Source organism: Chelonoidis abingdonii, chromosome 22 (assembly GCF_003597395.2).
Source record: "Chelonoidis abingdonii isolate Lonesome George chromosome 22, CheloAbing_2.0, whole genome shotgun sequence".
In the NCBI taxonomy this organism is placed as follows: domain Eukaryota; kingdom Metazoa; phylum Chordata; order Testudines; family Testudinidae; genus Chelonoidis; species Chelonoidis abingdonii.
This window is the reverse complement of record NC_133790.1, coordinates 9,773,662-9,789,933: the sequence shown is the minus strand read 5'-3', so window position 1 is coordinate 9,789,933 and position 16,272 is coordinate 9,773,662. Positions and strand designations below refer to the sequence as shown.

Sequence of the window (16,272 nt, the reverse complement as noted above, 5' to 3'; positions counted from 1 at the left end):
CTGAGAGGCTGCTGTATTCCTACTCCCTAGGAGAGCTTCACCAGTGGTAGCAATCATGGTAGCATAACCCCTAATCCTGAGTACCTGCCCAGAGTAGCTTGTGGCTCTGGGAGCTTTCTCTATACTAGCACCATTTTGCTGGAAACATTGCTGGAAATCGACTCTTATTCCCAAGTCTCAACATTCCTTTGCTCTCTGGAAAATAGCTGTGAAACCCACTGGCAAAGTGTGCGTCTTCACCACCTTTAGTGGCAGGTCCAAACAAAGATAACAGCCTTCTACAACTACCAGTTACTTTTAGTTCAAGTGACAAGGGACTCTGCTGTGGATCTAAAGATCCCAACCCCAATGATAATGATCCTGACTCCTATGAAAAAAAATAGTTTGTGATCATGTAATTAGATTGCATCATAATACGCATACACAGAGGGGACCAAATTAAGATTGCACAAAGAAGTTGTTGGGGATTGCAAGGTTATTGCAGAGGGAGTTGCAGTACTGCTACCCTTACTTCTGTGCTGCTGCTGGCAGCGGTGCTGCCTTCAGAGCTGGGATCCCAACCAGCAGCCGCCGCTTTCCAGCTGCCCAGCTCTGAAGGTAGAGCCGCTGCCAGCAGCAGCACAGAAGTAAGGATGGCATAGTATAATATTGCCACCCTTACTTCTGCACTGCTGCTGGCAGGGTGCTGCCTTCAGAGCTGGTTGCCCAGCCAACAGCCACTGCACTCTGGCTGCCTAGCTCTGAAGGCAGGGCAGAAGTAAGGGTGACGATACCATGACCCCCCTAAAATAACCTTGTGACCCCCTTGCAACTCCCTTTTGGGTCAAGACCCTCATTTGAGAAATTCTGGTCTCTTCCCATGAAATCTATATAGTGTAGGGTAAAAGCACACAAAAGACCAGATTTCACTGCGGGGTGGAGGAGACCAGATTTCATGGTCCATGATGTGTTTTTCATGGCTGTGAATTTGATAAGGCCCTATTTATAATACATATACTGCACACCCACCTCTCACAGCACAACACACACACTGTACACCCTTCACAGCACAACACCCTTGTTGGCACCATTCCTCACAGCACAATACACCCCTGCCACCTCACGCCTCACAACATAACACACACCTACTCTCTTCAGAACACAAACACACCTCAGAGAGAGCCAGGCATCAGGGCAGCCACGATCAGACTGGTACATAACACACACGCCTACCCCTCCACACCTCTCCTCCTGTAGGCCTGGAAAGAGGATAATCAACTCCTTTTTTGGCCAATCTTATGATTTTGGGGAGTCTGACCTTGGGTGGTGGGTATCAAAGGCCAGGGGAGGCTAAGCTTCCCCTGACCCAGGCTGTGGCCCCACCCATGTTCCACCCCGAGGCCTCGCCCTCGCTCCCCATCTACCTAAAGCAGGCAGGAGCTCAGCTCCAGTCAGTGGCCTGGAGCTTGGGCCTGCCAGCAGTCACAGATCGCTTAAGGGGTCGGGCCAGCAGTCTGGGGTGGCGATAGAGCCGGCCCAGTGCTGGGGGAGCTAGGTGAGGCAGGCAGCCTGGGGCTCCTCCGGCTGTGGGGGGTGGGGCCTTGTGTGAAAGGACCGGGGCTGGCGGGCTATCGTCCCCGAAGGGGGTCTGACTCATGATTTTTGAATTTTTGAAATTGACAATATTGCTTCTTAGTAGTCAAGCTGTGATAAGATTCCAGGTAATATTTTCACTTTCCATTCTTCCCCACAACACTGCAGCCAGCTCCAATGCTCCCTTTTGCATTTTTTTAATTATTTACTGCCTCTGAGAAGAATTGTCAAAAGGAATTGAATAATTTAGGACAGGGGTTTTCAAACTGTGGGTCGGGACCCCAAAGTGGGTCACGAGCCCATTTTAATGGGGTCGCCAAGACTGGTTCCCCCCACCAATAAGGTCATGTAGTAATTTTTGCTGTCAGAAGGGGATCACGGTGCAATGAAGTTTGAGAACTGCTGATTTAGGACTTTGGAGCACAAGTTAAAGTGAAAGTCAATTGGACTCATGCACCTAAAGTCACTTGGTTGCTTTTGAACATGCCACCCAACCTCTAAATCAAGTTCATTCATGTATTTGGTACTTTCAGCAAAGTTGCGTACACATAAGCCTATCTATATATTTTCATATCAAATAACAGAGTGCCTTAGGCCCAGGGCTACCCCCTATTCTAATTCAGTGCACTTTCGTTAACAGGGGATGCAATACTACTTCTAATAGTCTTACATTTGCAGCCACTCAGAAGCCCACTCATCTCAATAAATGTCGTAACAGAGGATGTAGACAGTTTGAGACAACAGCCACCACTCTCCAGCTGCTCAACTCTGAAGGCAGCACAGAAGTAAGGGTAGCAATACTGCAACTCCCTCTACAATAACCTTGCAACTCCCCACAACTTCTTTTTGGGTGAGGACCCCTATAATTACAACACTGTGACATTTCTGATTTAAATAGCTGAAATCATGACATTTACGATTTTTTAAATCCTATGACAGTGAAATTGACCAAAATGGACTGTGCATTTAGTGGGGCCCTAATTATGAGGTGAGGGGTGTGCAGTGTGTGTGTTGCACTGTGAGGGATGTGCAAGGTGTGTGTGTTGTGAAACAAGAGGTGGGTGTGGTGCATTGTGAGGGGTGTGTGTGATGCACTGTAAGTAGAGTGACCAGACTTTCCGATATTAGGGACTTTGTCTTAAATACACAACTATAACACACACATCCCGGGGGGGAAGTGTCCTGATTTTTCACACTTGCTATCTGGTGATCCTATCTGTGAGGGGTGTGCGGTGTGTGTATATTGCGAAGAGAAGAATGTACAGTGTGCGTGTTGTTCTGTGAGGGTGTGCAAAATATTTTTTGTGAGGTGAGGATGTGCAGTGTGCATGTTGTGCTGGGAGGGGTGTGTGGTGTGTGTATATTGTGAGGTGATGGGTGTGCAGTGTGTGTGTGTATTGTGAAGGGAGGGGTGTGCAGTGTGCATTGTGCTGGGAAGGGTGTGCAGTATGTGTGTTGCACTATGAGGGGAGGGGTGTGCAATATATGTATTGCAATGAGGGGTGCGTATTGTGCGGGGAGGGGTGTGCGGTGTGTGTGTTGTTGTCAGGGGTGTGTATTGTGCGGGGAGGGGTGTGCGGTGTGTGTGTTGTTGTCAGGGGTGTGTATTGTGCGGGGAGGGGTGTGCGGTGTGTGTGTTGCTGTCAGGGGTGTGTATTGTGCGGGGAGGGGTGTGCGGCGTGTGTGTTGCTGTCAGGGGTGTGTATTGTGCGGGGAGGGGTGTGCGGCGTGTGTGGCTGTCAGGGGTGTGTATTGTGGGGAAGGGTGTGCGCGGTGTGTTGCGTCAGGGGTGTTGTATTGGGTTGTCGGGAGGGGTGTGCGGCGTGTGTGTTGCTGTCAGGGGTGTTATTGTGCGGGCGAGGGGTGTGCGGCGTGTGTGTTGCTGTCAGGGGTGTGTATTGTGCGGGAGGGTGTGGCGGCGTGTGTGTTGGCTGTCAGGGGGTGTATTTGTGCGGGGAGGGTTGTTGCGGCGTGTGGTGTTGCTGTCAGGGGCTGTGTATTGTGCGGGGAGGGGGTGTGCGGCGGTGTTGTTGCTGTTCACGGGTTGTGTTAATTGTGCGGGGGGTGTGCGGAGTGTGTGTTGCTGTCGGGGTGCGTATGTGTGCGGGAGGGGTGTGAGGTGGTGTGTTGCGCTGTGGAGGGGTGTGTATTGTGCTGTCAGGTAGTGTGCGGTGTGTGGTTGCGCTGTGAGGGGTGTGTATTTGTGCTGTCAGGAGTGCAGTGTGGACGCTGTGAGGGAGGGTGTGATTGTGCTGTCAGGTGTGCAGCGTGTGTGTTGCGCTGTGAGGGTGTGTAATTGTGCTGTCAGTGTATGTGCAGGTGTGTGGTTGCCTGTGAGGGGTGTGTATGTGTGCTGTCAGGAGTGTGCAAGCGTGTGGTTTGCGCTTGTGAGGGGTGTGTATTGTGCTGTCAGGAGTGGTGCAGCGTGTGTGTTGCGCTTGTTGAGGGGTGTGTATTGTGGCTGGTCAGGAGTGTGCAGCGTGTGTGTTGCGCTGTGAGGGTGTGTATATGTGCTGTCGGAGTGTGGCAGCGTGTGTGGTTTTTGTCCCCGCTGTGGGGGCTGGTTTGTGGGAAAAGGGGTTGTGTAGTTGTGTCGATGGTTGGTGTCGCGTGGAGGGGTGTGTATTGTGCTGTCAGGACGTGTCAGTGTTGTGTGTTGCCGCTTGTGAGGGGTGGTGTATTGTGCTGTCAGATGTGTGCAGTGTGTGTGTGCCGCTGTGAGGGGTGTGTATGTGCTCTGTTCAGGAGTGTGCCGCGTGTGTGTTGCCGCCTGTGAGGGGTGTGTTATTGTGTCTTGTCAGGGAGTGGCAGTTGTTGTCCCCGGCGAGGATGAAGCTGCCGAAAGCCGAGGCTCCTGCCCGGAGGCTCCTGGGCGAGCGGCCGGGCCCGAGAGCCAGGCTCCCGGCCGCTCCCGCTAGTAGGGGCGCTGCCAGCGCGCGCGTGATCCTGTGCGGCGTGCCCGCCTGGCGGAAGGATGCTGGACGGCGGCCACAGGACTCCTCGGTTAGGGCGGCGGCGCCAGGTGCTCTCGGCCGGGATCGAGCGACATGGCGGCGGCGGCAGCGGGGCGGCTCGGCCCGGCCTGGCGCTGCTGCTCCTGCTGCTGCTGGGCGAGGTGGGGGGACCTGGAGCCTGGGCGGCCCGGAGCCGCGGCGCCGACAAGCAGAACAGCCTCCGCCGGGCGGCCAGCGGCATCTACCAGGGGGTGAGCAGCCTGTTCGGCGAGGAGAACGTGCGGGCCCTGCAGAAGGTGAGACACCCCCCCGGCCCCCCGCAGGGGAGCCCCTGCTAGCGGGGTGAGGAGAACGCGCGGGCCCTTCGGCCGATTCCTCCCGCCATCCCGCGCAGCCCCCCTTCCCGGCCCGGCCCCCCCGTTCCCGGCTTCGGGCGCTCCCCTTCCCGTCGCAGGCCCCTCTCCTTGCGCTGCCCCCCAGCAAGTCCCTGGGCGCCCTGCGCCGGCCCTGGGGGACTAGGGCTGCCTGGTAGCAGCAATCGCTGAAAGCACCACGGAGGCCACCTGCCTTCGTTGCCTCCTCACCCCGAAGTGTCTCTTGGTTGCGTGTGGCGAGGCTGAAAGGGGGGGCTTGGTGCGTGCACGTTTTCATGTGGTTTATGAGCTAATAAACAGCCCCCCTCTGCGCAGACATTCTGCTCCCCGAAAGCTTAAGAGACCCCATTGTAAGGATGAACCAGCAGAAAAGAGCCTTCACAGAGACCATGGGGCTGGATGGGGGAGCACTGTGAGCAACTCAACGCAGCAGCGAGCTGTCTGGCTCCCTCTGTGGGTGGCTGCTCTGCGTCTCTAATCCACCAGATACTAACACAGGTTCGTGGGGTTTAGAAGCAGTGGGCAATGACCCTGGGCCCTCTGACCTCTAGTGGTCTAAAGCAAAGAAAACCAGGGTTTGAGAACACCTTACCATCCCAAGCAAACATTGAATGAGAAATCCTTAGCTGCCCCTTCCTTGCTGTTACAAACAGAAGTGTGGATGAATTATTGAACTAGTGCTGGGGGAGTAAACTAGAAGCAATAGTAAGCAATTTATACAGAGCATATATTTCTCTTTTGTCACAGTTCTTTTTGAAATATAATTACATAATTGTTTGTATTCAGTACAGTAAAGTATCAGAGGGAAAGAATCCTGAGCAAGGAAAGAAAAAAATGTGTTCAGATAAGATTATGGAAATGGAGAGAGGGGAAGGCTGAGCTGAATGTCACTAGGAGGCCAAGAGAAGCTTCTTGCACGATAGCTGGCAGTATGTTAGGGAGCAGCATGGAAGATGCAGGTGCTAGATTAGAGGAAGCAAGCTGAGCCAAATATCCATCTTTTTCATCTATAATCTTGATAGCTGTTTGTTCAGGAAGTTTATAGTGACAATCTTCAGAAGGCTGCCACTACATTGGCAAAATTTGGACCTGAAAACCTTTGGAGTAGCTTCTATAGCAGTGAAGGCAGTAGCATTGAGAGGATGCAGGTGTTTTTTCCACAGTGTTGTCTGACCCTTCTCAGCGATTCAGGTCAAATTCTTCAGGGATACACACAAGTACTGAAATAAGACTAACAAGAATTGTAATCTTCAAACCAAATTTAGATTAGGCTGTTTCCAAAACAAACCAAATCAGCCTTCAGGTGTACTCATTTTCTCATTCAGTCTTCTAACTTCACAAATTCCCAGTCTTAACCCCCTCTGTATCATAGTAACATGAAGGTATGTTAATTTACTGAATTGAATGAGTATAATTTGCACTGTCATTAAAGTTTTGTGTATATCTCCAACACATTGTTTATGGACCTGTCAGGTTTTCAGTAAATATCTGAGGATTGCATTGTAAGAGTTTTTAGTTTTCATGTACCAGTTATGAACGTGTTGCAAATAACACGCATATGAACAAGCAGGCAAACAAAATCTATGTTAATTTAGTTTTTCCTGTGATCTGGAAGGGAAGAAAGATTTGCTACATTTATTTTTAAATACTTGGAGGCACTCGGATATTATGGTAAAGGGAAATATATATTGTATGTACCTTGATTGATCAATCAGTGATGTATATATATTTTCAGATGTACTGAAAATTGAATAAACTGCATAAACCCCTCCAGGTTGATTTCCAATGGCCATTCTTTACAGTATAATTTTATTTTACAGTTTTTCTCTAGGCTGACGGAAAGATTTGTTTACGGTGTGGATGTATTAGTAGACACCGTCTGGAGAATATGGACTGATGTGCTGGATGTTCTTGGAATTGATGGTAAGTGTGGTGTCTGTTAAACCCAAAATTATGCAGGTAATCCTTATGGATGTTTTTACAGGTATGGGAAGGATGGAGAATGTTAATAAGGTATGTATTACCTTTGCATTTGTATTATCTTTGATACCTGTTTATTACATGCATTTCTAAATCATTCATCAGCACAGTTTCTGGGAGCACTTTCAGGGTTTACTTTTTGTCATTAATACTTCCAAACAAAAGAAGTAAAACAATCCTGCTACTCTACATTCTGTAGCATTGAATTAGAGAATGGAAAGAGATCTGACCAGTGAGCTAAAATCCGAGATCTGATAATTCACGGAGTTGAAAATCTGGGCAAAGAGATGTCTTGCATATCTTTCTAAATCTGGACAGGTTAGTGGTTAATCTTTGTTCTTCATTGGGTGTTTTGAGACTTGTGACTGGGTGTCATCCACTAAAGAGAATGGAGAGAACAGTTTCTAGAGCAACGAGAGTACACAACTATGAAGGCTGGTTTAGGTAGCTACCCTTTCTAATGTGTTGGTAGGAACTATTTCCCACCTCTTGTTTGTTTCTCTTTTCCTTAACAATTTAATCCCTCAAGTTCCATCTATCCCAACTCTCCTCTCAACGCTCCAGAAGCGGGTGAAGTGTATTGGTAAAGCAGTAGGAGAAAAGCTTTGCACTGCTACTATATCTGTTCTGTAATTAGGATTCAACACTGTTAAATTCTCTGGGCAGGGGCCTGGGAAATAAAACCTTTAAAGGGTTTGTGTAGCTTAATCACTTTACTGCGTTAGCATGGTGAGGATGCCTTGAAAATATTTCTCTGGAGTAAGGACAGTTATTGGAAAGTTTTCCTTAGAAAAGAATGAAAAAGGTCTGCATATTTTTTCCCAGTATTTTCACATTTTTTTTTCCATCCTTCATTTTGTCTGTTTCCTTGCCTGTACCTAAGTTTTTTTTCTTGTTTTCCCTCCTCTTCATTTCTCCCTTTTCTTACTCCCATCTATGATATTTGTAACATTCTTAATGCTAAGTCTGGTTGTATAGAACACTCTGTAAATGTGACTTCTTTCCTCTCTGTAAGAGAGAAAAGAAGACCCATGGTCCTGGGGATGCTGTAAATCAGACATTGGGGCTGGAACAGAGACATATTAAGAGGATTTTTATCTACTAAGTTTGTCACTTGTTGGAAACCATGTTGAAATTAATGGAGCACTGTTCTATGATGTGCTTTGCAATAGTTAGTAGTAGAATGTTCTCTCCACTTCTAACATCTTTTTTTGGTTTGACTGAATGACTAGCTTTTCCATAACCACAGCATACTGCTGTGGCTTGCCCATGTGCGCTAATATGGTGACATACTCGTTTGTGCTTATAAACCTTGCCTAGGAAATAGCACCTTGCTCCGGTGTTGTGTGAATTTTGAAGGAAAAGTTTGGGATATGTGGCTCTCTGATTATGATGACTGTGCTTGTAATCCATAGAGCAAAAAATAGACACTTTAAAAATTAAAATAATGTTTTTCCAACTAAATTATTTTCCTAATGGTTCTGGGATCTAGAGTCAATGAAGCTGAATAATTTTAAGCAGTCTTGCATGCATATGGAGTTCCTGTCATTAATCTCTTTACATGTTGTCATTATTTTATTGCTGATCATTTTATCAGATGGAATGGGATGAGGAAGAAGTCTAAAGGGTGAACTGAGAGTTGCTGCAGGGAAAGAAATGCAGAGGGGGAAAAGGAACGACACACAGGGAAAGGGCAGGGAAGCAAAGGAAGATGGGGGCGGAAGGAGAATGAAAAGAAACAAAGGGTAGAAACAGTCGTGATCCTACAGGTGCATGTATTATTCTGTTGTGTGATGCTGAATGCAGCTTAACAAATAATATCTAAACATTGTTACTACATGAAGGCCATATTTACCTTTGATCTTAATTCTAAACTTATGCTCTAGACTAGTGTGGCCCTCTCTTTAACTGAAGTGAATTCACTCAGTCACAGCCATAGAAATAATGTAGTGATTGCTGCTGTATGAAAGGGACACACAGGGGGTACATATATATTTATAATTATCCAGTAATTTGGTCATTCTCCCCCTCCCCCTTTTTTAGAAATCGCAGCCTTGAAACTTCTGCAGATATATGACCTTTCACTAGTTATGCTTACAGTTTACACTTATCTTTGCCTGAGGTAATTAAACTATCTTTTAATTTCTCATAAATTTGTTTTTATTTTTCAGCTTCCAACTTGACTCATTATTTCAGCCCTGCAGCAGTTGCCAACAACCCTACCCGGGTTCTTCTGCTGATTGGTGCTGTTTTACTTGCTTATTGGTTTTTGTCTGTCTTCCTTGGATTCTTCTTCTGTCTCTTACATATGCTGTTTGGTCGCTTCTTCTGGATTGTAAGAGTTGCTCTGTTTGCCCTCTCATGTGTATACATCCTCCAGAAGTATGAAGGAGAACCAGAGCATGCAGTCTTGCCTCTGTGCTTTGTTGTAGCAGTCTACTTCATGACTGGGCCCGTTGGATTTTATTGGAGGAGAAACAGCAGCAGCAGCCTTGAGGAGAAGATTGACCATATTGATAGTCAAATTAGACTTCTGAACATACGTCTTACTAGGATAATGGAAAACATGGACAGAGCTAATGACCAATGAAATAAAACCTATAGATCACTTTACACCAGCTCACTAGAAGGTTACTAAGCACTCTCTCACTGAAAGTTACTAAGCAACAAAATATCACATGATAAAAATGTGCAATGTTAAAACTTTAGATCATGTGTTAAGAATAAGAGTAATTTATCTAGACTATACACTCAGAAACATTACACTTGTAAAATAAGATATGAGATATTAGCTGTATATTCAGAGAATTTTATCCATGACGAGAATTTTATCAGTGAAAACGCTTACTTTTACAAGCTTTAAAAACATCTTTTTGTAGAGTTTTTATAAAAGCAAATTGAGTAGTCTATTTAAAATATTGAAGCTGAGCTGAGCATTATGCAAATTTGACATTAAAAAAAATCTTACTCAAGCTACCAAAAGTTTTTTTTGAGAAGTAGTGATTGTGGGTCCACGTTTTAATTTTTTTTACAAAGTTGTGAGCATTCTAATTTACTGTTGTCTTATTTCATTGCCTGAAGTTGCCTTTCCATGTAGTATGAAAAATGTTCTCACATTCAGGCCGAAAAATATCATACCATAGCTTTTAATGGCAAGAAGGGAATTACTTCATAAATCAGAACCCTTTAAAGCCACTCCAAAATGAAGAACCCATAACACTCTACAGGTATGTGGTTTTCTTTCTTAGTTGTTCATATTATGGACTTTGCCATCAGTGTTTTTTGGGGGTGGGGGGGGGGGGGGGGACGGTTTGTTTGTTTTTGTTCTTTAAAGTGCAGTTTAATAAAATTAAAATGTAGTGTGCTGGCAAATTTTCAGTGGCAGAGTAGTTTATATTTGATCTTCACAGTAAAGCATTTTCCACATAGGCGTGCATAGGAAGAAATAGGATTTATTTATTTTTTTAAATCTCAGGACCCACATGCTTCCTCAGAACAAAAAATGCAGCAGATAAAATACTTCCAAATGTATTGTTGCTTAAAGCTTTCTCAGGACCAATAAGCAGCAATAAATCTATCCTGAGGAAGATCTGGATTTTTTTCTAAAATTTTAAGTCTTACGGGTGCTTTTTGCTTGAAGTCCGTGTCCCCAGTGGATCTTTGGGGAGGTCAATCACATTATGGAGTGTGTATAAAATAGGGGATTATTTCAAAGTGATGTTGGAGAGCTTTGAAGCAACTTTATTTTGGTGAGTGTTTGTATTTGTGTCCGCATTAGACTATCATTATGACACTGACTTTGTAAGATTTCTTGAAGTGTGTTGAGACAAAGGTAACCTCAGGGAAGAAAGCCTGAGAAATCATTTAACTTTTGTAATGCAGTGCTTTCAAGGGTGTTACGGGGATCTATGGTGAGAGAGTATTTATACCATAGCAATGAGCACAGTACAAATACCCAAATAGGTAAAATGCACTATCATTACGAAGAACCTGTTTCTAATATTTTTAAAAAGCTGTGTTAAAATAAAATGTGGTACTGAGCCAAAACATGCTATTTCACGTGTCCTCGTCTTCTGCAGAGGAATTGCATATAACCACCTAAGCAGAATTTGGCATTCTGTCTTCAATTTGCTGCTTTGGGGTTTAACCAGGATTTTAACATTTCATTGAATTTTCATTGTCAATTTCCTTTTAATTTTTAATGCCGAAGTATACAAGACTATTTAGAAAGTGCATGTTACTTGCCTAATCTCTCTTTTGGTCTGTTGTATTGAACATATATTACTATGATTTATTTTTAAATCCATATTTATGGGCATTTTAAAATGTAGGGTTTTTTGACCTTTGGCACCAACTTGTCAGTGATCACTTAAACTTAGTTGGTATAATGTGCAATTGACAGTATGTAGTGTGAGCCATTTTAATCCTTCATGCCATCTGAGTGGCCACATATGCAAATGCAAAAACTGAATCCTTATGAAGTTTTTGTTGAAAATTGCGAAGTATCTGATTTAACCAAAAAAAGCCCCCCAAAACAACCCAACCCTTCCCCATAAAACAATAAATAATTATTGTGTGATTATGTGCAGGCTTCCAGATTAATAATGCTGTATGTAAACTTTTTTCTTCATTCTTATACTTTAAAAACTAGGTTAGGATCCTACAGGCTCAACCCTGTGAACTCTAATATATGTAGTGCTATTGATATCAATGGGACTATTCACAGTAAAAATCACTACACTCAGTAGTGCTTGTAGGATCTGGGTACAAAGTGGACTCTTAAATTAGGTATTAAAGCCCCAATTTAGCAAAGTGCTTTGTGAATTTTGGGCCTAGGGACTGAAGTCTGCCGACAAACCTTGCTAGAGCATATAGTTGCACTGTCTTCAATGGGACAACTGGGGGAGAAGGTGACATGAACTGTGTCCTAAATAAAGAAATACAGGGATGTGTAACTGTCACCTGAAGTCTGTACATTCATGCCTGTTTTCTATGAATATGATTTATATTTTACATAAAATGTTTTATATTTTAGGTAATCTATATTTAGTATTGAAAATAAAAAATAAAAATATTATTCTCATTTTTTTATATCACTTTTTTAGTTTTTAGTAAAACCAGGCCTTTTGTGTCAACACTCTTGTCCCAAACTTGCCCACCCTATTGTATGCAGGAAAATATATTTTTGTATTTACCTACATCCCATGCAGAGTGAAATGTTTCATTTTAAACACAGTAGAAAATTTAAAATGTTCTAAATAGACAAGACAAATATGCTTAGGCAGTTTATTTAAAATTGGCTGTTTTAATCACTATTGTTTCCCAATATTCAATTATCTCAGTGTATTGTCTGTTAACTTCAAAAGTAGTTATTTTGAAAGAGCACAAACAAAAATTAAATGATTGTACTTGAAAATGCTCTGAATTAAACATGCACAGTAGTTAAAATGTTTTTGGAAGGCTAATCTGGTGGTGTATTTCAGTTCAAGTGACGTTTGTAAATATATTTTACAAATATTTTTCCATACAAAATTATACTGTTCACCTACTAGGCTCTTCTACTGCATTCTTCATAATTCATTCCATAGGCAGTGACTGTGTTACACTGCCTTTTATGAGGGCCTCAGGGCACTTTACAAAGATATGTAATCATCCCATTTTACAGATGAGTAAACTGAGGCACGGAATTTGAGTGACTTGCCCACAACTACACAGCAAGTCAGTAGCAGAGATAGGAATAAAACCAGATCTCATGACTCCCAGTACTTTGCTCTAATCACTAAATGGCTCATTCTGAGATGGGCAGTAGTATCTTGGCATTCTTTAGCATAATTTAACAAATCCTGTCATCAGTTCTAGAGGCTAGTAATATTAAACTGCTCCTTTTTATTGTCCTGTCTTCAGCAGCTACTTAAAAGAATGTCACCTTACTTTATTGATTGACATGATAGTTTATGATGGATCTCAAGCTGTCTGGCTTAAACAGAAATCCCATTAAGATCTTAAGTATTTATATTTCATACTTTAGGGTCTAATATTTGAAACTACTGTATGTATTTCAATACATCAACATTCTGCAAAGCTTTACATTTGTAGCAATTTATCTTAAAGTACACACCTCACTTATAGTTAACTGTTTTGTATTCAGAATGTAGTGTTTTCAAAAGTGGTATTGAATGTCAGAGTACAATGTACAAAATCTAGTGTAGCTCAGTTCTGTACTTAATAGTGTGTTCTTCAAATTGTGATTTGCTTTTAAAGACTTGTTGCATAGTTAATGTGGAAAATAGACTGAGTACCAATCTTAGCTTTTTGATGGTGTAAAGTTTTTTAGTGTGATTTGCCTCACATACTAATAATCTGTTTTGGCAGCTAATGATGTTATTGACTAAGTTCAACTTGTCTGTTTTTTGAGGATAAAGATTTTATTGTATCTGCATGTATTTTAAATTTTTGGATAATTCCATTGAACTGTGACTACAATTAGCACATTAAAAATTGATCTTTCTTTTTTTTTAACCAGGAATTATATTTGCTATTGTAGTACTAGTTTTTAGCACTGATGTCAGTCATTTAATTTCACAACCTGTTTTGTACATGAGATTTAAAGTTTAGATCATCTTTAAATTTGTGCAAATTATGTAAAATGATTTGTTCTGAAGAAAATTGTGTATGTATACTTTTGACATATGACCCTTAGGGAAATATTAGATTTTGCTGATATTTTAAGTAGTTATGAATATCAAACTTATTTTTACAGAGCTATACTTGGCTTTATTTATTATTTCTCTGACCACCAGATCAATGTATTATGTAGTTAAATATTTGTAGACCAATTTCACGAATTATGGTATTGTGACTAAGCTTAAACAAAATAAATGTTTCCTGAAACTTTGCACTGAGACCTGTACTGCTCTTAAGACTGTTCTGTTGCAAAGCATCTGTTTGGAGGAAAAGTAATTGCCTGAAACTCCACTCTTGTACTATTTGAGAAAGAGGTATGATGGCACCTGACTGTCTAAATTATAGAAAATTTGCATCATACATCGTTTGTGATAACCCTGCAGTTTAAAGTTCTTTTAAGAGACGCAGACACTTCTTTATTCTTACCTATGCTATACAAGTTGTTGCAAGCCTCTGTCCCTTGACAATGGCAATATACAAAAACCTGTAGCAGAGCACTTCAACCTCCCTGGCCACACTATAGCAGACCTTAAGGTGGCCATCCTGCAGCAAAAACCTTCAGGACCAGACTTCAAAGAGAAACTGCTGAGCTTCAGTTCATCTGCAAATTTGACACCATCAGCTCTGGACTAAACAAAGACTGTGAATGGCTTGCCAATTACAGAACCAGTTTCTCCTCCCTTGGTTTTCACACCTCTACTGCTAGAACAGGGCCTCATCCTCCCTGATTGAACTAACCTCGTTATCTCTAGCTTGCTTGCTAGCATATATATACCTGCCCCTGGAAATTTCCACTACCTGCGTCTGACGAAGTGGGTATTCACCCACAAAAGCTCACGCTCCAAAACGTCTGTTAGTCTATAAGGTGGATAGGATTCTCTGCTGCTTTTACAGATCCAGACTAACACGGCTACCCTTCTGATACTTGTCCCTTGATAGTTGCACATAGTTCTGTTGATAGTGATGTATGATCATTGCCCACATAGTCTGTGGAAAAGTCACAAAAGACTAAAGAGGGTGGATCATTGACTCCACAGATTTTACAGCAGAGATGCTTCCTCCCAAACCCTGTTGCTTTCTAGCACTATTCCGTGTCATCAGGTGCCTGCTGATTTGGCAGTGCAACAGTATAAATGGTGCCTTGTCCTTCAGGTGGCCTTTGTTTTTGTCTGTCAGCCTGCATGGGGGTGTCTGAGCTAGGTGTAGACAGAGCCCAGGCAGCTCACCACACAGCCCTGTATAGGAGCTGACAGGTCTCTGGTTGATATCCTGCACTCATTGGAGGTTTTGTAACAGATACAGCTGGGGGAGGTGAGGTTGCTCTCTGGCCACGATGAGACCATAACTGCTTTGGTTGGCTGGAGGAGGCGGATTATCCTGGGCGACATCTGCCCAGCGCCGGCAGGTGGGCGGGCGGACTCCCTGCGGGCAGTTTGCCCCCGCGAGCCAACAGCTGATGACCCCACCCCTACGGTCTAGCGAAGGGGGCGGCTTCTCCATGGGCACCGGGACCTATCGCAGCCCGAGTGCGGCCCCCGCATCCCAAGCTAAGACCGCCCACAGCCGGGGCGCGTGGCCAACGGCCAACTGCACGCGGGAATTTCAAAATGCTTTATCCCTGCCTGACCAATCCTTCTAGCCCCGCCTTCTTGTCTGATGTTAGAGGAGGGGTGAAATTCCTGGGTGCGAGGGAAGCTAAGCAGGATCCTGTTAGTGTGGCCCTTGGAGGGGAGACCAAAAGGCGTAGGGTGATTGAGCAGGGGTTGGGGAGGCTTTCTGCAGTTGTGTCCTCGGAGAAACTTGTCCCAGTCTGGGGGATAGGAAAGCTGTAGCACCCCGCCAATGGGTCTGCCTGAGGAGCAGCGCTGTGTTGCTAATTCTCTTGATCTCACTATTTGATGGTTTTATTAAAGCCCCCCTATCGCGCTGCCTGGCTCACGACTGTGACTGCCAGTGTCTACATCAGGGCAGAGACCCCAGACTGGTGGGGTGTTTTATAATTAGATTTTACCAAGCCAGGAACAAAGGTGAACTCCTAGGTCACTATAACACTTACCATGGAGTCAAAGACAGTCCCCTTAGACTCTCCAGTCTATCTTGCCATCCAGACAAACTGGACTTAGTGATAAATGGTCACTTACACAAAACATCACATAATATGCAATTTGCTCTCAGTCTCAAGAGGCCAGTCACTTACCCCCAGATTAGCACAGTCAACTCTGCCCTTCATCCAAGATGGATAAACTTTGCTTAAGTTCCATTGCAACCCATAGGGCTACTCACACACATATTTATGATTCCAAAATACGATACTGGGCAGCCCATTTGTCAGGAACCGGAAGGCTCCAATTAGTTCCATTGCATGCATTCTAATCGCATGTTGCTATTGGCCACACACACACACACACACACACACACACACCCACCCCACCCCACCCCCCGTAGCTGTATTTTATCTGAGAGGTGAAACAGCCAGTGCTGGTTTGCTGAGTTTATGGGCAATAGAAAGATGCAACTGATCTGCTCTGCACACACAAAGGAGAGGAAAGTCAGGCTCTGCATTGCAGCCTGCCCACTGCCCTCCCACAATCCCTTCCCTTCCCTTCCCTGCTATGTGTCACTCTATCCACGCCCCGCCTCCCGCCTTTCTCTCGCCCCGCCCCCGCCCCTGACCCTGCAGCTCTCGCGCGATCTGCAGCTGTGACCCC

At 44.1% G+C, this 16,272-nt stretch overlaps 1 protein-coding gene across 1 annotated transcript; it reads left to right on the top strand.

Annotated features, from left to right (window-relative positions):
- Positions 1-4,546: 4,546 nt before the first annotated feature.
- BRI3BP (BRI3 binding protein) lies at positions 4,547-13,784 on the top strand. The gene is made up of 3 exons (XM_032791193.2): positions 4,547-4,822; positions 6,721-6,823; positions 9,052-13,784. The coding sequence occupies exons 1-3, from the start codon at positions 4,547-4,549 to the stop codon at positions 9,468-9,470; spliced, it is 798 nt and encodes a 265-aa protein (XP_032647084.1). The 3' UTR covers positions 9,471-13,784.
- The last annotated feature ends 2,488 nt before the right edge of the window (positions 13,785-16,272 follow it).

Coding starts and splice junctions, on each gene's coding strand:
- BRI3BP (XM_032791193.2), top strand. CDS start 4,547: ATGCTGGACGGCGGCCACAGGACTCCTCGGTTAGGGCGGCGGCGCCAG. Junction 4,823..6,720: donor ACGTGCGGGCCCTGCAGAAG/GTGAGACACCCC, acceptor TTTATTTTACAG/TTTTTCTCTAGGCTGACGGA. Junction 6,824..9,051: donor GGATGTTCTTGGAATTGATG/GTAAGTGTGGTG, acceptor TTTATTTTTCAG/CTTCCAACTTGACTCATTAT.